Source organism: Ptiloglossa arizonensis, chromosome 12 (assembly GCF_051014685.1).
Source record: "Ptiloglossa arizonensis isolate GNS036 chromosome 12, iyPtiAriz1_principal, whole genome shotgun sequence".
Classification (NCBI taxonomy): domain Eukaryota; kingdom Metazoa; phylum Arthropoda; class Insecta; order Hymenoptera; family Colletidae; genus Ptiloglossa; species Ptiloglossa arizonensis.
In genome coordinates this window covers 2,627,149-2,647,708 of record NC_135059.1, presented here as the reverse complement: position 1 = coordinate 2,647,708, position 20,560 = coordinate 2,627,149, and the positions used below count along the sequence as shown (strand labels likewise).

At 37.4% G+C, this 20,560-nt stretch overlaps 1 protein-coding gene across 3 annotated transcripts in view; it reads right to left on the bottom strand.

Annotated features, from left to right (window-relative positions):
• Mdy (diacylglycerol O-acyltransferase) overlaps positions 1-20,560 on the bottom strand; it is a 243,134-nt gene that overhangs the window by 163,224 nt on the left and 59,350 nt on the right. For all 3 annotated transcript variants that reach the window (XR_012993772.1, XM_076324416.1, XM_076324417.1), the window contains exon 3: positions 10,036-10,130. Coding sequence is in view for 2 of the 3 variants with exons in the window: in XM_076324416.1 (XP_076180531.1) it covers positions 10,036-10,130 (95 nt within the window). In the remaining variant the exon portion in view is untranslated. The remainder of the gene's footprint in view (positions 1-10,035; positions 10,131-20,560) is intronic.

Here is a 20,560-nt window from a genome sequence, read left to right as displayed (position 1 = left end):
ATTACGAATAAGTTTGTAAATTTTATTCGTAACAGTAGAAGTTATTCGTAATAGGTTTAATTCCTCACTTGTTTTAACTGATAAGTAAAATGGTACGAGTATACTCTATTAGTGTAATAATAGTAACATATAAATATTTTCACCCTGATTTTGAATCATCGATGTATCAATTGCAAGAGATCAAAGAATAAAACGTATACTTAAACGTATAAATTACGAATAGGTTTGTAAATTTTATTCGTAACAGTAGAAGTTATTCGTAATAGGTTTAATTCCTTACTTGTTTCAACTGATAAGTAAAATGGTACGAGTATACTCTATTAGTGTAATAATAGTAACATATAAATATTTTCACCCTGATTTTGAATCATCGATGTATCAATTGCAAGAGATCAAAGAATAAAACGTATACTTAAACGTATAAATTACGAATAGGTTTGTAAATTTTATTCGTAACAGTAGAAGTTATTCGTAATAGGTTTAATTCCTCATTTGTTTTAACTGATAAGTAAAATAGTACGAGTACACTCTATTAGTGTAGTAATAGTAACATATAAATATTTTCACCCTGATTTTGAATCATCTTCGACGTACCAATTGCAAGAGATCAAAGAGTAAAACGTATACTTAAACGTATAAATTACGAATAAGTTTGTAAATTTTATTCGTAACAGTAGAAGTTATTCATAATAGGTTTAATTCCTCACTTATTTTAACTGATAAGTAAAATAGTACGAGTACACTCTATTAGTGTAATAACAGTAACATATAAATATTTTCACCCTGATTTTGAATCATCTTCGATGTATCAATTGCAAGAGGTCATAAAGTAAAACTTATATTTAAACGTATGAATTACGAATAAGTTTGTAAATTTTATTCGTAACAGTAGAAGTTCAACGCTAGAAGGAATTCTTAATTTTTTTAAATTCTATACAAAAAGATTATTTTATTAAAAAGACTGTTTCAAACCGATCATGTACAGATCTTTATACATGTATATAGATATGTTGGACTGTCGTCTACAAAATTTACAAACTTATTCGTAATTCAGTTCAACGTTTAACAACGTTTGCGTTTTATTCTTCGATGCCTTACTATGATATTGATGCACAATAATTACACCGATTATTTTCGTTATTATTTTATTCGTCGACGCAACAAGCAACTACGCTCTTGACTATATTTACTTATTTAAATCGTTAAAACATAAAGGTAAGCACTAAAATTGTGGATAAATATTTACCGTGAAATTTTTCAATGAAATAACAAATTAAAACCGTCCTGAAATTCCAAATATCGTAATTAATATCGCTTGAAATACTTCCAGTATTATTTTAAACCTGACACTTGTCTCGAACGCATAAATCGATTACAATCGACGACAAAACTCGACGTTTGTTCCTCGTCTCCAACGCGCTCACTTAAAACATTCTTCCATCTTAATAGTCAAACTATACTGGAAGTAATATTCGGAAAATTAATCGTGATTTTGTCCGTTAACCGTTGTTCATAAAATACTTGCTTGTAGGCCTTCTCTCGGGTCGCAAGCTCTTTTATTGACCAATTTCCCGAGGAAGTTTAGAAAGTCCAAAACAAAGATCGCGAAAGTTTTTGTTGAAATTTCACAAGGAAAACTTCACAAACAGTCGCAAACGAGTGTCTTACGCATGCTCGTTATATACCGTGAGACAAAATTCGTAGTACAAAGGGGGTCAGGGATATTCCTTGGCTCAAAATAAGACGAGAATACAAGATAGCAAAATTGCATCGGAGACTTCATTTTCGAGGAAAGTGCATTTGAAAATCATCCAGTACGCGTGCATCTAACTATATATATATTCATAGTACGTAAAAGGTTTCGTTCCCTTATCAAAAGCGCTCATATTTTTTCTGAAATTCTTCAGTGTGCAAATCTAAATTGTTTGCTCATTTTTTTTTTATTATTGAGTCAATTAATATTGCGAAGTAGGTAGATTATTGCGTTAATAAATAAACGAACATATTTTCCGTATCCTCTACACACCATGGAATAAAAAATTGATGGTACAAATGGAGTCAAGAGAATTCTATGGCTCAAAATCAGACGAAGATATAGAATAACAAAATTGCATCGAAAGCTTCGTTTTCGAGAAAAATGCATTTGAAAATGAATTCAGAACTTACATGTGCACCTAAGTGATAATTATCATTATGGATTTCACTACAGATGTTTAATGTATCTTCTGCACACATTCAGAACAATAATTTAATAGGTAAGTATCGATAGTGAAGAGTGCACAACATTGTATCTCGTACGAAAACAATCACAGTAGCTGTCTGTAACGAAATACGTAACGCCAGTTATCGATTAGGTGCACGCGTGCTAAATTGACCTCTTGCGATCGGGGCTCTAACGTATGAGCGTCCAGCTGGACGAAAGATTAGGGTGCGTATGAAGAAGAAACGATACACGCTTGAGAGTACTGTCATAACTACAATATATTGAATTGCACTTAAGAAGGTCAACATTAATCGTACCAGCAGTTTATATATACATATTTGAATAACTAACCGTGTGTTCGATTATCGTTACTATTGACGTAAATAATATCCGATGGAAATACTTCGAATTGTAACGGATAATATTTTATTCTTCTATACATGTAATATATATTAAATAAAGTGTCTGTATATACAACGTCTATACATATTTTTACCATAGCCGGTCATTTGATCGGTTATGGAATAAAGATCATATTTTTCCGAAAGAAATGCAGCTGATCCCGAACTACGTAAAATAACGTAAAGTGAAACAAATGAAAGAACTAACAATTAATGGAGAACTTTAAATCAAATTTTAAAACGCTCGTTCGACTGAGTATAGTACGGTTAGTATTAAAGTATATACTAACAAAACTTGACAAGTCGTTACGAATGATGATTTCAAGCTCTGCATTTTTTATCTGTACAACAATTTACAAAACAATCTCCAAGAAGCATTCTAACTTTATCGGGACAAATATCGCAATAATATTTACGCTGTTTCGTGTTCGTGTCTTTCACCGAGCTTGCTTCTGCAAAAACAAACCTTGCAACAGTTGCAAACATTCTTTATCCCTGTTAGAATAACACAAAGTTTTCCATTCAAACGGATTTCATTGAAAGTGGAGATCAAAGTAGAAACTCGACCACAAGTTCATCGGAAATGTCTCAATTGATCGATAAGAATCGTTACGTATCGTAGACGACCACACGATTATTCGCTTCGTTTATACGACTTGTTTCGCCAATTTCCACAAAATATACAAATCGATTGAAGATATTTCTAACCCCCGAGCGTATAGTTTCAACAGTGGCTCGCAAAAATATTCGTATGCTGTATCATAAGTAAATTCCTCGAGCCTGTAAATTTGATTTTAATGAAAGTACACGCATGTTGAGCAAAATAGTAGATATACTACAGAGCAATCTTTATAACCGAAAAAATTTCTTTAAGAATTTTCGTTGTCAATAGAGACACTTCACTTAATATATATTACACGTATAGAAGAATAAAATATTATCCGTTACAATTCGAAGTATTTCCATCGGATATTATTCACGTGAATAGTAACGATAATCGAACACACGGTTAGTTATTCAAACAAAATGTGGTACAACTTTATCGCTGGAATGATTCAGTTCAAGCCATACCATACACCGTTACACGTTATTTGACGCGATTTGAGCCAATGGTACTCGTGAAAGGTTTAACGAACGATTTTGTCGCTCGACGCTACTTGGGATCCGATTCGAGGCGTTACTTTTCTCGGTAATTGATTACGTTCGCGTTCGTCGTATCGATGAATCGACGTTTCGAATGTCGAGCGCGTTCGTTGCGCGCGCACGTACGAACCCGGCCTGGAAATCGCAACAACGAAAATTCACTGACCGAAACGAGCTCACTTCGCGTCCCGCTCCACGCCCCGTGCAATTTCTACTTCGTGGGAAATTAATTAAACTCGAAAAAAATGAGGGTCTGGGTGAGCCCTGCGAACCGGATGGAACCACAGCGAAATATGTCAGGCGGCTGCTAATCAACGCGGCACCGAATAAATCACGAGGCGTGCCGTTAAACGGCCCGATTCCTGCTCCACACCGTCCACGGAATAATTAATCCCCTAATCGTGAAACAGCGAGCCGCGAAGGCCGAGAGATCCTAGCTGGAGGGCCGTTTAAAAAGCAATCTCGGTACGGCCCGGCCAGCCGCCATGAAAATTATTACGCGAGTGAGCGAACGAACCAGAGAGACAGAGGCTAAGAACGAAAGAGAGAAAAGTACAGAGAGAGAGAGAGAGAGAGAGAGAGAGAGAGACCACGAGATACCACCGGGATACAAGAAACATGCTCGGAGTAGGGTGCATTCGCTCGAACGAATGGACAAGAAGGGTACGAAAAGAGGGTTCGGGGGAGAAACGAAGGTCCTGCAGCAAGGAAAGAAGGGCCGAGGGGCAGCCGTGGCGAAGATTCTAAAATATGAAAGCTATTAACCGTACTTCCCTATGAGTATTACCTTCCCTCGCGTGTAAATAATGCAAGGCCAACTCCTCCCTTTTTTACCATCCCCATCAGTGACGGATTTACGCACAGGCGGTAGACAAACACGATACGATAACACGAGTCGTTCTAAACTCTAAATGACAAATGTTTAGGTCATGACGAAATAGAATCCGATGGGTCACGATGATTGTTTTCATAAGTTTCTTACGATTAATCGGTTCGACGTTCAAGCGAAAATAATAATATTTCATATCACAATGAAGTAACTATAGTGTCTCTTAAAGAGATCTCTTCATAAACGAGAGAATTAAAGAACCTCGATATCCCATCTTGGTACCGTAACCGATCCGGAATTATTACTTAACCCTTTGCACTCGAGGCCTTTTTCGCTGGGGCCTATAAGTAACTCGAGACGATTTGACTCACATTTGGTGTATACCTTACAGCTAACTTAAAATGATTTCACATACAAAGAGTATTTGAATTCGAGTATATAGAAATTTATTACATCTTAAATCTCAAAAAAAAAAAAATTACTTGAATTTTATTCCCTCAATTGGTTAACTAAAGTTTTTACGTACTGCGGACAACCAAGCGGTTGTTCTTTTCTCGTTTTTTTTTTACCACTTTAGACAATATACGAATTAATGAAACATATTTCTAAACGTCTCTCTATCGTCAAGTGCTCTACTCACAGACGTAATTTCATCGTTTAACAGGGAAAAATCAAACTCATCTTCGCTCGAGATAATTTCGTTACCACATTCCATGCTCATAGGGCTCGAAAAATTTGAAAATAATATTTTTATTGCCACGACTGCCAAGCTCAGACTGACGCCGAAAACGCAGATCCGTGATCACGGATTAATTTGAAATAAAAAAAATCTTATAACCGTTTGAGGGTACATCGTTCCACACTTTGTAAGGTTACGCATAGATAGCTTGGAAACCCATCCGCGAAGCTTCATTGGCATCGACGCTTCAAGTTCCGAAGAAATCAAACTTAAATAAAAATCGTCACCACTCGACTTACCGCGTCAAACCTAATGATGACCGAGAGTCGCCTCTCGAATTACCGCATCGAATCAAATGGTGAACGAGAGTCACCTCTCGAGTGCAAAGGGTTAACAGGGATCGGAAAATTTCCAAACGCCTCGGGCCTCCCGAAGTATAAATCCGCCACTGATTCTCATCCGTAGTTACCTCGGTACTTCGCAGCCCCTTTTCAGCCCATGTGCCTCCACACTCCGCCCGTACGTGGAATCCTAACCGGCCTCCACGTGCGAGTTTGCACAATCTACCTACAACCACCTATCCCCGATGCAGCTGCGGAACGAGAGTTTAAACGGCGTTCACGAGGTGTTCCCGAAATCATCGACCCACAGAATCGGGGCCACAAGGTTCTTTGTAAAGGCACAGAGGGAGAAAGTTTCCACGGAGAAATTAATTTCGGAACCTAATCGCCAGGGATAATTAGCTTTGAGAGTCGAGGAGTATCGGGAAATTGGCGCAACTTACCGGGACGGTTTCTAGTAGGTCACTTGCCGCTACTTGTTGTGTTGGGTCGTGTTCGAGCGGAAGTTACCCCGTAAGCGGAGTGTTTGAAACGTTGCACCCTTAATCGAGTGAGTCAACGACGACCAGAAATTCCGCGCTCGATTGTTCGCGAAAATTAATGACGAAACACCGAGCCGCTGATAAATTATCAGCACCGAGTTCATCGGGTCGATGGAAGACACTGGAACGTCGTTGGTGAGAAACCGAAACAGGTCTCGATAATGCTACGCCATTGAGGTTTAACCTTAGGGACGTCGATGCATTCGTGAGTCGTTGTTTGGAATCGGATCGAGGAGTTTGACGCGATTTGTCGACGCATTATATAGAGACTACGAGCATGGAATGGATTAATTCAATATTTGACTTTTTCAAACAAAATCGATTCATCTTGGAACTCTTTAATGTTTCGGAAGGATTTGTTCCGAGTCCTCGTGAAAAATTGAAATTGTGGATCTAATGAATAATATTTTTGCGAATGTTCGTTGTCGAATTAGAATAGTATCGAAAATTGTATAAGTCAGGGTTATCGAAATTTTGGAATATTTTATAACGAAGTAATCTTACGGTTTGAAATTTAATAATTGTTGAATCTTTGATTAGTGTTTGAACTTACTTCGTTAACAACGATCTGTTGTAGATGTCTCCTGTTGTCGTCCTTTATTTTGAAAAACACCGATCCAGAGTGAAACGTGTGTGAGAAGGTTAACAAACTGTGTGTACGTATGTGCGTGTTCGAACTATTCTGGAATCGGTTGCGAAACCGAGTGTTTGGAACTGGACAGAAGAGACCGAGCGTGTGTTTATTTCCAAGGAGTGTACACGACCTTTTCCAAAATACGACGAGAGTGTATGTGTACGTGTGTATGTAGAATTTAGGACGAATACAACGAGCAAAGAATCGGTCGAAACGCGAGCGTGGAACAAACTGCGGTGAAATACTCGTTATCGATCCTTTTTGTTTTATCTGTTTGAAATATATCGTCGACCCTGTTCTAACTTTACAAATATCGATCCCTATGCGTATTTTCCAACTATTTGGATAACTGCGAGAAAGGAACTACGGGGTAGTTATCTTTTTTAACAAATCTTTTTATCAACGAAACTTCGACCAGCGTACTCGTGAGCTTTTTCTAATTAAAATAAGCTCAAGAACCACATAATTTGATGAATTATAAATTTTAGTATATATAATGAAACGATATTTAATGAATTAAATAAGTAAATACAATCTGAATTATAACGCGCCCGGTTTCATTTTAGTTGAAAAACTTCGGAAATAGAATGGTGGAAATTTTGTTAAAAAATAAGGTACCATAAAAAAGTTTGATCATTGCATTAGTATTATTTCTCGACTCTCCGGACTTTTTTCTCTTCACTTGTTCTTCTCTACGGTCTCCACAAACAAAGACGAACTTCGACGAACAATTCGTGCCGTATCGGGTCTAAAAATCACCACCTTCATTGGATAGCAAGGATGCTGAATCACGTTATAATAAAAATCAATTTCTCGAATCGATACTGATCGAGGATTAAAAAATCTATTTGCCAAAAATTCAGTCGCGAAAAAATCGATACACAAAGTCGATTTACCGGTACAAAAAAATTGATTTTTGAAGAAATCGATTAAACATCGACATCACTAGGCAATCTCATTTATAAATACGATTTTCTTACACGTGCTTCGATACGTGAAGAAAAGCTGTTAGAAGAAAGTTTCTTGAATTGAAAAAAATTGCGTTCATGTATCAAAATAATTGTATACTAAGTAAATAAATAATTATATATACGAATATTTGATTATGCCATCCGCATGGTATGACGACCCATAAATATACGGAAACTGTCGAAAAAATACCAAAAGCATGTAGAGACGTGTTCGAGCAATTATAGATGAAAAAGACGACACGATCAAATGTTGACACGTATATATTTGTTCGGTTGGAAAAGTTTTGAAACATTTTTCTCGAAAATCTCGGGAACCAAATCCAACTGATGATTATACGTATAAGAAACAGATGTTTGAAATGTTAATCTCTGTTTGAATACAACCACATTGAACCATGCAGTACTTGATAAGTCAAGGAATGGTGAATAAGCTCGATACCGGCTTTCCTATTTTTTCCATTGGTGTGCCGACGCGATCGTTACAATCTATTCAGTTGTTCATAACCATACTCCGCTGCACGACTGTATTATATTTATCCAAAAAATAAACGTCCTATTTACATTTTCTCTTGTGCTAAACAATTCCATAATCCCACAATCTCTACAACGTATTCAACAAATTATTCTATACAATCACTAGTTATAAGCATCTATTTATGTATCGTTTTGTATGATCGGTTAATCTTTAATTCATGTATACCATTCTTTTTTCGTTCTGTTAGTACACACACCAATGTGCATGCTGCTAATAACCCTGTACTGAGTAAATAAAAAAGAAAAAAAAAAACGTATTAAAAAATCATCGAAATTGGTAAGACCCTTTTCTAAATAATTACCAACATCCGCGAGGACAGCCTGTGTCACGATTCAGGACGAGAACGCGGATAACCACGTGCACCGCGCGGTAGTAAAAAGACAATACACGTCGAGTAGGGCTCGTGTCCGTGGCTAGAGCAGATAGAGCGTCGAAATTTATACCCGACGCGACGCCGTCCGCGCTAAATTTCGAGCCTTTAAAGTCGAGCTTAAACGACGCTTTAGCGGCTCGCGTTTAACGATAAATTTGAATTTAACCGGACGCCCAGGGTCGTCGGTTATCTACAGACCGGACCCTCCCGTCGTCTCTTTGAACTTTCGTGTTACAATGGACAAGTAGGGGAGTGTTAAATATACCTTGGCGAATTATGAGTATCTTTGAAATTTAACAAGTAACCGCGCCGCACCTCTAAAGAGACCGTGCACGTTATTTCGGAACATCCACGGCCGGTGGACGTCACAACGTTAATTACTTTAACATTTAAATTAGCACTTTTTGTTCGCGCTCCTCAGACGTATTACCTTTTCAGAACGAGTCACTTTTCACCCACATTTTCCCTCCGTCCTCTGCCACCGGTCTCGCGAACGAACAGAAGCCAAGGAATAATGTAATCGTGCGAGATGAATGTCCCCGTCTCGATAAAACCGAGTAAATATAACGAGGAAGAGTTCAAGGTTAATTTCGAAGGAATTTTTCATTTCTCGACCAATCTTGGGGAAATTAAAAACCACGAGACATATGTTTAAAGTCAAATCGGAGTGGAATTTAAACCAAGAGAAAAATCGTTACTATCACTGGAACTATGTATCCTTACTATGTACCTTTCTATTGTGTCGAGGAATCCATAGCCCTTCAATTGTTCATTCGAGATCCATCGAAACGTTCATTTAGCCAAAATGTAGAAATTTAAAGAGTAATACGTATATAAGAGATATGAGACACGCAATAAGTGGTTACTTGAAAAATACTCTCTAGTGACAAAAACGAGTAAAAACAAGCGACAAGTTGAAAGGAGCAATTTTGTTTCCACGATCGATCGTACCTTAACGATGCAAGTTCCTTCGAAATGTAAGCAAATTATTGCAAGGATGTGTGTGTGCACGCGTGCACGTTTATTCACGAGAGGAAAGAAATTAAAGAATAAAGAAAAAGTTTCGTCGTCGAAAGTTACAAATTCTATCCTATAAATTAAACTTTATGAACCGGATAATCGAAAGTCGAATAATCGATGTATTGAATATTGCGTTCGTTACAACCCGTACGGTTTTCAATTTTGACAAATCACGAAAGAAAAATTGCTGGCCACTGACTCTTCAAAGTTAGTCTTCAGCTTCGTCGGTTTCCAAAAATGCACCGAAAGGGCCCGAAACTTCGAAGGATAGTTTCTCGAAATTTGAACCGCTCGATGAAAACGAAACCAACAGTCCCGAAAGCGAGGTTACATCTTAAAACGAAAGAGTAACACAATGACTTACAGATGATGAGCAGAATCGACGGATGTTCCTCACCGCCCTCGTATTTGCCGCTGAGGAATAAAATCCATTGCCTCGGATCCACCCTAATCCCGTATCTACGACAGAAGAAGAGAAAAAAGCATGTAAACACTTAGAGAAAAAGAGTACACCACTCCATCCGTTATTATCGCGCCCCTGTCTCTCTACCAGCTTTATCTTCAAAGTCGCGTTAAGCAAGTGTTTACACTGCAACACGGGTCGAAGAGCAAAGGCGTCGTTATTAGCGTCTGTCTTCGATGCTCTTCACCAGGGTCCTAGAAAAAGAACGAGAAGAAAGAAACGAGGGGCTGGTGAAACAAAAAGTCACGGATTCCACGATCCCTTTGTTCTAAGGGCAAATAATAAACGTCGTTTCCGCGTTTGCTTCTCTCGAAATGTAAACAAAAATAATCGAACAGTTGAGCAGGACAGATACGATGTTCCTTGTCAGGTTACCGCAAAATGGCGAACTAAGCTTTGAAGGAGGTAAGCGAAATTCGATGTTAAAGAGACGAGCTGTCGAGGCACGATCCTTGAACGCGTTTCGTGCAACTACGATTATTAACGCAGTATTTAAATACAGTTTGAAAGAAACAATGCAAATATTTCGTAAGATCCAGACGCACAAATTCTGAATTTCGATAACAACCCTCTTATAAATCGATGCTCGTGGAACACTCAAAACGTCAAATACGTTCAACATGAACACATTATTGATTTTTTTTTTTTTTATTGAATCTAGGGTCAGTTTCCGTAATTTTTCAAATTCCATGTGCTAACAATCGACTTCCCAACCTTAATTATTTCTTACCCCTAACGACCGTCCTTTATTCCGTACACGAAATTAAAAAGCTGCGTCCTAACCTCCGAACCAATATTGCCAAATTCTTGTCCGCTGTATTCTTCCAATAAACCAATATTTCTCAATCGTCTTGAATGTAATTTACGCTTTGAATTTAATATGATACCTGCGACACAATAATGTCTGAAAGAAAAATGTTTAAAATCGATAGAATCGTACTACACTTTTGCATACGTTTCTGTTTACTAGGAAAAAAATAACTGCATCGAATATAAAGTAACCAAGTATAGTTTAAGAAAACAAGTTATTTATTTCCGTAACGAAAATTACGAAGAGCGCGATAAAATTTGAAAAATCTATAAAATATTTCTACGCGTGGTTTGAGAAACACTGCGATAAATCATAGTGCCGCGATATCGAGAATTCCTTGTGAGCGTATCTCGATCTCAACGTAGCTTCATTAGGTTAATTTGTAACAGAGATAGTGTATTCGCGTCGTCGTACGATGCACTGCTCAGCGTAGAACAGTGTTAGAACTCGTTAACCGAAACGACGCTCAACGCGCAGTTTGAACGTATTTTCGCAGTAACGATAATCTCTGCTCGCATGTCGCCAAACGGGTCCATTTGTTTACCGATTTTTGTCGGGGTAACCTTTTTATCTTGGGTCGAGGGCGAAGCTCGCATGCACTGGTCGACGAAGAGAATAAACGGGTTACTTTGGGAGTAAATAAGACAGAGAATCGCGAAACGAGTCCGATCTTCCTGCGTTTGACAGTTGACGACCAACAGGGATAGACACTCTGACGTACCGATTATCGTACGTTACGATCGCTGCTTTTATTTTCGACAAATTGTAAATGTAACCAAATTAGCAACCATACGTTGCGCAATCGATAACAATGTCCTCGATACGCTAGCAATGTGTCTCAATCGGTCTCAACTGGTTTGAAGACATTCTATGGAATGATACGATACAAGAGTATCGATTTCAGAAGTAAGTGTACAATATGGAGAGTATCGAAACGTGTCTCGTTCACAGTCCAATCGCCACTGTTCACATTTCCTTTGTACGTGGCATCGCGTCCCCTTTAACGCGTTTGCATCCCGCGAGAGAATGAAAAATACGCTGCGATCGCCAATTTCCTTTTATTAAACCTAAATATTTTAATATTTCAGAAACTATTGCAAACTTAATATTTTAGCGATTTTCTCTAGAATGAGAATAAAGAAGTTCATGTGTATGATATATATTATAGAGAATAAAGTTCATGTGTGTATATATTTTTTTTTCTCTCCTCTTTTTTGGTTAGAAAATATATTCACCGTGTATGTACATCGGATGTCGGCTACTTCGTGATAAGAATTCAGTGTTCCGTAATAGAAAGAAAAAGGAACAAAGATGATAAACACGTGAGATGAAAAAGTCTCGAAGAAACATTTGTTTATATATTTGTTGATAACAACGAGAGCAAACAACTTTGCTAGAGTACGATAGTATTTAAATGGTCAATGAAGACACTTGATAATTATCGTACCGATAAATCGTTTCTTTTTCTCTTTTTTGTGATAAACAAATTACACAACACTTCTGAACGCTTTGCTTACAATGTGAACGCGCGTAAAAAATATACATCTTGGTGATAACGGCTAGGTAAAGAGTGCGTATACATATGTATATATAAAAAGGTTTCACGGTATCTACCGGCACTCAATATCGTGCAAAAAAATTCTCACTTCGATGACTAAAAAAACTACAGACAGATAAAAAGAAACAAGATAATATTAGTAAATAATATACAAAAGTACTTGAGTGACAAAGTCACCCAATGAATTATGCCTAAGAATCACTCAACGAAGATTGGATGCAATGCATCCAATGTGAAGGTTGAATACTTGTGTACTGCACTAGAAAGATATTAATTATTTTATTTGTGATGTTTGTAAAAATAAATTTTAAATAATGCCATTCTATATTAACGTAAAAACGTCTTTTGCTAATATTTCCTAGTACTGTTAATCACTTGATAACTAAAAATCAACGAACCAAATAATCGGTCGATCAGATTAATAGACTTTTAGGTATTAAGTGGTCAATAATGCTCGGGTAATTTTTCATTTGCAATAAATCACATTTCCATTTTTAAGAATTATTAATCCTTGTTCAATTTTCAAAAACAAATTCTCCTCCGTACGTTAAATAACGTTTATGTTACAAATCACTTTTTAGAAGCTCTATTTTACCAACAACAGCTTTTGAAATTTACAATTTTCAAAAACAAATTCTGCTCCTTACATTAAATAACGTTTACGTTACAAATCACTTTTTAGAAGCTCTATTTTACCAACAACAAATTCGATTTTACCAACAACATTTTTTGAAATTTACAATTTTCAAAAACAAATTCTGCTCCTTACATTAAATAACGTTTACGTTACAAATCACTTTTTAGAAGCTCTATTTTACCAACTTTAGCCCAAGTTACGACAAAAAAAACTGAAAGTGGTGGTCGATATTGGGTTACCGAGTGGTCGATATTTCCCCTATAATACTAGGATGCAAATGGGTTAACTCAGGAATCGGATAGCGATCCATAGATGACAGATGATGCTTTCAAGTGTATACTCGGTCCAACGAGACGAATCGGTAAAGAAAAACAAACGTTCGCGTGGAATTCAATACGATAGAAGAAGACAGATTGTTAATTCGGTCTTGTTTTATCCATGGGTCGATCACATGCATTTATTCATATCCGCTGACTCATCTGGTTGGTTCAAGTATAGTTCCCGCATCTTTTCTCAAAGTGGCTACCGATACTTGATATTTTATTTGTAACCTACTTTTAACCCTTATTTATAACCTTGTAAATTCGACAAACCGTTCAAGACCGTTTTGGTAATTATTTATATTGGGTTTTTGGGTTATGGGTGCCATTAAATAATAGCTCGGTATTTCTATTTTATTTCTATTATATTTCTATTTCATTTCTATTTCATTTCTATTATATTTCTATTATATTTCTATTCTATTTCTATTTTATTTCTATTTCTATTATCTTTAAATCAAATTTTACTAATATTCTGCAAGGTACATCTTTTACGTGCGTTCTTTACAAGATTACCTTTCAGACTAACTAAATTGCTATTGGTCATGATAACGAACTTTTATATTGTTTAATAAACAACACGTACCCGTGGAATTGAATCTTCTAGAAAATTCTAGAAAGACATTCTATATATACACATACATACATTCATATATACATATATATACACATACATGCATACGACTACTAGAAATAATTTTTGTTGTATCATCTTTAGATGGTATCGGAAATTCAACAATTCAGAACAATCGATGATTTTCAAACGCCTTGTAAAAATCGATACTTTCAATATTCTTTTTCTATACCATACATCCATTGCTCAAATTTAGTTTCCGAAGTTCTTTAAACAAACGATTACTACTACTAGATACAACACTTAAATTTGAGTAATGTTCAGGTTAGTTGCTTTATTCCCCACTACTCAAATCGACGTGCTTGATACAAACAGCAGACAATCGACGATCCAACGCTTGCACACGTACTACTACGGGCACAAACCTACAGAAGGCATCCGTTCCAGTAGTATTAAAAAATCATTAAAAATCAGTGAGACCTCCCCTTTTTTCTTTTTTTTTTTTTTAATAATTACCAACCGTTTCTCCGTCCGTGAACAACATCGATACGTTGTTAGTAAATCTCACCCCGTATTCGTTTACACTCGAGCGAGAGAGGGCGCGTGTTCGCGGGATTTGCACGCAAGGGATAAGAAACAGGAGAGGGGTGTTGAGAGTAGCTTAAACGGTTTAAACGGGGTTAACACTTGGTACGTCCTTGACCGGATGCATTTGCGTTTAAAGGGGAACGATTCGCCGTCTACTGGTTGTTCGCGACAGATTCTCGTGGCCGTATACCGCGGGATTTATCGCAGGTTACCATCGTATCAATCTGAGCCATCGGGAAACGTTTGTTGCACACGGTGGCCGTCCATGGGGACAAACGAACTGCATTCGCGGCTCGGGAACGCGAAGAAAAAAACGGAAAGAGGTGGGTAACCGACACTAATGGCTTCGGGTCGAACGTGCCGACTAACGATGATAAACGAGGCTTATAGGCGAAGTAATTAAAGTATTTGAAGTGGGCGCGGTTCGACACGAGCGAAGGATATTTATTGGGACGCGATCGTCGGCCTGTTCCAGCCTTTTTTTTTCTTTTTTCTATTGTTTTTTTTTTCTTTCTTTTTTTTTTTAACCTCTCTCACCTCCTCTGTCGACACAAACGCAATCAGTCACGTTGACGTAGTCCGCGATAATTGAAGAGCAAGCCGGAAAAATCAAACGTTTATAATTGATAGCTACTGTGCGCTCTATGCGCTGGCAAGTCAAAAGTGATTCGAAAGGGAACAGCAATTCCCTTGTATTACCGACCGGTAAATCACTGTCTGCATCTCTCTCTTTCTCTCTCTTTCTCTTTCTCACTCTCTCTCAATCCACCATTACGTATATCTTTTGCGCTGCTTCGCCAATTGAATTGTTAAACACTTTCGAAATGGATGCGAGACCGCCATTCATCCGAGGTTCGCGGTAAGGCGGCCTACGCATGATCGATTTTATCATGGCAATAATACCGTGCTGACAATATCGTAACGCGGTGGTTCACAAGGGTGGCTCGATATCACTGAGACGATATTTTCAATTTTGTCACCTAATTGAGTATACAATGTATCCATAAGACGTGTGAAATCGATTCAAAAATTAAAAAGTGTGTATTTTCAATTTTGTCACCTAATTGAGCATACAATGTATCCACGAGACGTGTTAAATCGATTCAAAAATTAAAAAGTGTGTATTTTCAATTTTGTCACCTAATTGAGTATATAATGTATCCACGAGACGTGTCAAATCGATTCAAAAATTAAAAAGTGTGTATTTTCAATTTTGTCACCTAATTGAGTATATAATGTATCCACGAGACGATTCAAAAATTAAAAAGTGTGTATTTTCAATTTTGTCACCTAATTGAGTATATAATGTATCCATAAGACGTGTTAAATCGATTCAAAAATTAAAAAGTGTGTATTTTCAATTTTGTCACCTAATTGAGTATACAATGTATCCACGAGACGTGTTAAATCGATTCAAAAATTAAAAGGTGTGTATTTTCAATTTTGTCACCTAATTGAATATACAATGTATCCACGAGACGTGTGAAATCGATTCAAAAATTAAAAAGTGTGTATTTTCAATTTTGTCACCTAATTGAGTATATAATGTATCCACGAGACGATTCAAAAATTAAAAAGTGTGTATTTTCAATTTTATCACCTAATTGAATATATAATGTATCCACGAGACGATTCAAAAATTAAAAAGTATGTATTTTAAATTTTGTCACCTACTTGAGTATACAATGTATCCACGAGACATGTTAAATCGATTCAAAAATTAAAAAGTGTGTATTTTCAATTTTGTCACCTAATTGAGTATATAATGTATCCACGAGACGTGTTAAATCGATTCAAAAATTCAAAAGTGTGTATTTTCAATTTTGTCACCTAATTGAGTATATAATGTATCCATAAGACGTGTTAAATCGATTCAAAAATTAAAAGGTGTGTATTTTCAATTTTGTCGCCTAATTGAGTATACAATGTATCCACGAGACGTGTTAAATCGATTCAAAAATTCAAAAGTGTGTATTTTCAATTTTGTCACCTAATTGAGTATATAATGTATCCACGAGACGTGTTAAATCGATTCAAAAATTCAAAAGTGTGTATTTTCAATTTTGTCACCTAATTGAGTATACAATGTATCCATAAGACGTGTTAAATCGATTCAAAAATTCAAAAGTGTGTATTTTCAATTTTGTCACCTAATTGAGTACATAATGTATCCATAAGACGTGTTAAATCGATTCAAAAATTCAAAAGTGTGTATTTTCAATTTTGTCACCTAATTGAGTATATAATGTATCCACGAGACGTGTTAAATCGATTCAAAAATTCAAAAGTGTGTATTTTCAATTTTGTCACCTAATTGAGTATCTAATGTATCCATAAGACGTGTCAAATCGATTCAAAAATTAAAAAGTGTTTCATATGTATCATCGAGTATATAATATAATAATAAATGTATATAATCTTTTCTTTACGGTCGTTGGGATTGCACGATATCGAATCTTGGCGATAATATTGAATATATTTACCTAATATATTTTATTACCATACGGCGTATTAAAACCATTGAAAAGTGAAAAAATGTTTAAGTGCACGATGCAACAAACATTGGCGGGGATGACTTGGTTGCTTGAATCCGGTGCAGAAATTATCATTCGAACGAGGGAATTACCGTGCTCGAATTGAACAATAATTCAAGCTGCAGATTGTTTGTCTCCGCAAAGAAACATCCCCCGACATTTTCCTCGACGTACTGTTTTTTCGCTGGAATTACTTTTTACAAGATTTTCGGTCGTATTGTACACTAGAAGGTGAACACACGTCTAAACAAAAGGCGTTTGTTTGTTCGTTATCGTGTTACAAGGAAGGACAACCGTAACAATCCGGCTGAAACTTGAAACGCACGTGTAAAGTAGCCAAGCTTCAAACGTGAGCTACCAATCGTTGCGAAATTCCCGCCAGAATTGGCTCGGGAGTAGCGAGTATCTATAAAAAAGTACAATATTCCGCTTGCAGTTACCTTTACAGCGGAAGCGCAGAAAAAGGAAAAAGAAAATGTAGGAAATTTAATTTGGACATTTTTTTTTTTTCTTTTTTGTTCCATAAAAGCATTCGACGGAATCGATAATAACCGAGATATCGACCGGGGGCTTTTTCGCTTTTAGTGCCGGACGAGAGGACGGCGAAACACTTGTTTATTTGTTCCTGAGAATTTTACAACGAAACTCAACGCTGAAATACTCTTCCAATTTGATCGATACGCGCGTTCCGCAAAGCACTGTGTAATTCGGCCGGTTTCTCGCAAAAGTACGAAACGCTCGAAGAATCGAACACCGCCTCCTGTTTCCGCGTTTCGAGAAATCCAATCAAAAAGGGCTCCGTACAGCGTCGATCGTATTTCCGACTCCTTTTCGCCGCGAAGTCGGAAGTAGGTTTGTAAACAAAGCTTCCAATCGTCCGTGTCCCTCCAGTGTTTCGAAGACCACGGTTTCCGGGCACGGTGTGCTTTCAGCGTCGTATCTGTGACGAGAACTCGGCGGCTGGTACCTGTTTATTTCGGATAAGCCGCTCACCCTGTGATAAGGCGGTCGAAACGGTCAAGGACTTGCTAGTGGATATCGGAGCCATCGAAACTCATCGGTTCAAGGCGTGAGTGGAAACGATATTAAATTTCTTTCCCCTCTCTCCGGACGAGAATGGCCGCTTTGATCCGAGCACACCCGTTAAATCCGCGCCCGTTCTTCGCTCGTCGAACTTCGTTAATACAGCAGTCACGATAAAATCCCCAATTCCACGTCGACCGAAAAGAAGAACGGAGATGGATAGAAGGTGGACCAGGAGGGAGGGTCGTGCGCCCTTGTGAGGCAGAAAGGGAAGGAAAAGGGAGTGAAAGAGTGAGAGAGAAAGAGAGAGAGAGCTTGATAACTCCAGATTGAAAGAGTTACGGCGCCAATATGGAACGATTCCATATTGTAAGAACGCGACCGCGAAAGATTCGAGTTAAATATTAATAAACGACGACGAAAACGTTTATCTTATTTAAGCAGCCGTTGAACAGGTCCGCGTTGCTTTTATCGTTGAAAAAAACCGTACCGTTCGCGACACGCTTGGTCGATTTCATAGCTTAATAAACGATCGAGCTATAAATGAGCGAGGGCATAATATTGGCACACGTTAACGGCGTTTCTCGCGTAAACGTCAAACGGAGCGAGTGATTTTTTCATCGAATCAGCCGATTCGAGAGCAAGAGAGAAGAGAAGATACAGAGAGCGAGAAAGTGAGAAAGAGAGAGAGAGAATAGAGATAGAGTTCCGTGTAATCGTTCGACTTTACAAAAGCTCGCTCAAAGCGAAAAGATCGGTGACCTGTATGGCCGTTCGCGGCATCATTAATACGATTTAAAACCTTGCTCGGGAGTGTAAGCCGGTGACCTGAATTTTGTCCAGCAGCACGATTATCTAATGGAATTTCAAGTTCATAGTGTAATTGCCACGATCCGATTACCAAGTACAAAGGTTTACCGTGCAATCTGTCAGTTTAAATCACTTCCCGCGGTATCGTTAATCGGATTAAAGTGGAATGTGCGCGCAACTCACTGTAAACATCCGACAACAGTATCCTCAATTAGATTTAAAATCGTGTCCGCGGTAATTCGCGATATAATCGATCCGTTAATGGAAACGCGTGGACAGATTTTTGAAACGAGTACACGGCCGCGTTGGAAACGCGAGTCCTGTGATCCTTGCGAATCTACCTCGACGTTTCCAAAGATACCTTCGACACGAACGATTTTCACCGTTCGATGGAAACGAAAATGCGTAACGATTTTACATTTCAAACAACGAATTCGAATAAACAACCTCTTGCGTTTCACTCGTTAAATGAAAATTTGAATTTCGATTATCGGGATAAAATATTGCGCAACCGAACCAGTGAAAATGTAACTGTCGGTTTCGCGTTCGTAAAATTGTCAAATTTCAAAGAGAATCCGACAGATACGATTCAAATGTGTAAAGAATATTGTAGAAGCCACGCACGATAAATATCTTACCGATAAACGGATTCCAGGACAACGAAGATTTATGTACTCGTTCTCAGAATTCGTCGAGTTTTTGAATCTTGACAGAAAAAAAATATGATCCGTTCGAAACAACGAAGCTGACCCTTGAATGTCTAAAATTCCATCGATCATAAAAAAAACGTGTATACACGGTAAAGGTAAATATTTGTGTAATGCTCCCTTGGAACCGTATAACTTTTCCGTACCTACAACACTTTTTCATACGATGCATAATTTACGAATAATTCAAGGTGTTCGTGGTTAGGTACTTCATCGTGTATGTACGGAGTGTATCCAGACGGGTAATAAAAGAGGATAGGGAATGATTCGACATGGAAGGATAAATTGAAAATGTAGAATAGAGTTTTATCGTACAAGGCTTCGTTTTCGAGAAAATTGCTATTGAAAATTCGTCCAATACGTGTGCGATCGAATACGATATGAGTTGAAGCAACGTGATCGTTCGTTAATCGAGAGTTTTATTCGCGTTAGAGTTTGTAAACATTGACAATATAGTATTATCTGTCTTCCATCGATCCTGTAACTGTTCAGTTGGAATCAATTAAAACAGATATCGTATCAATGTTTACAAACATTGACACCAGAAGAAACGATACGTAATAGACAAACACTTTAGACGAGAGTACTTAAAAGCACGCATAACGGGCGAATTTTCAAAACTAATTTTTTCGAAAACGAACATTCATGTAGGACGAAATTTTATTTAACAATTTCGGTTTCTTTTTACTCTTCAACAGACCTTGTATTATACGGAGTGAGTGAAAAATCGTGGTACAACCGGTCTGGAAAATATAAAGAAAAAATATGGCATACGTGTAAGTTTACTCAACTACACAATACGATTCACTTATCATGTATTCTATTACCGGTTGTCTCTGATCGTGTGTGTGTGTGTGTTTATAA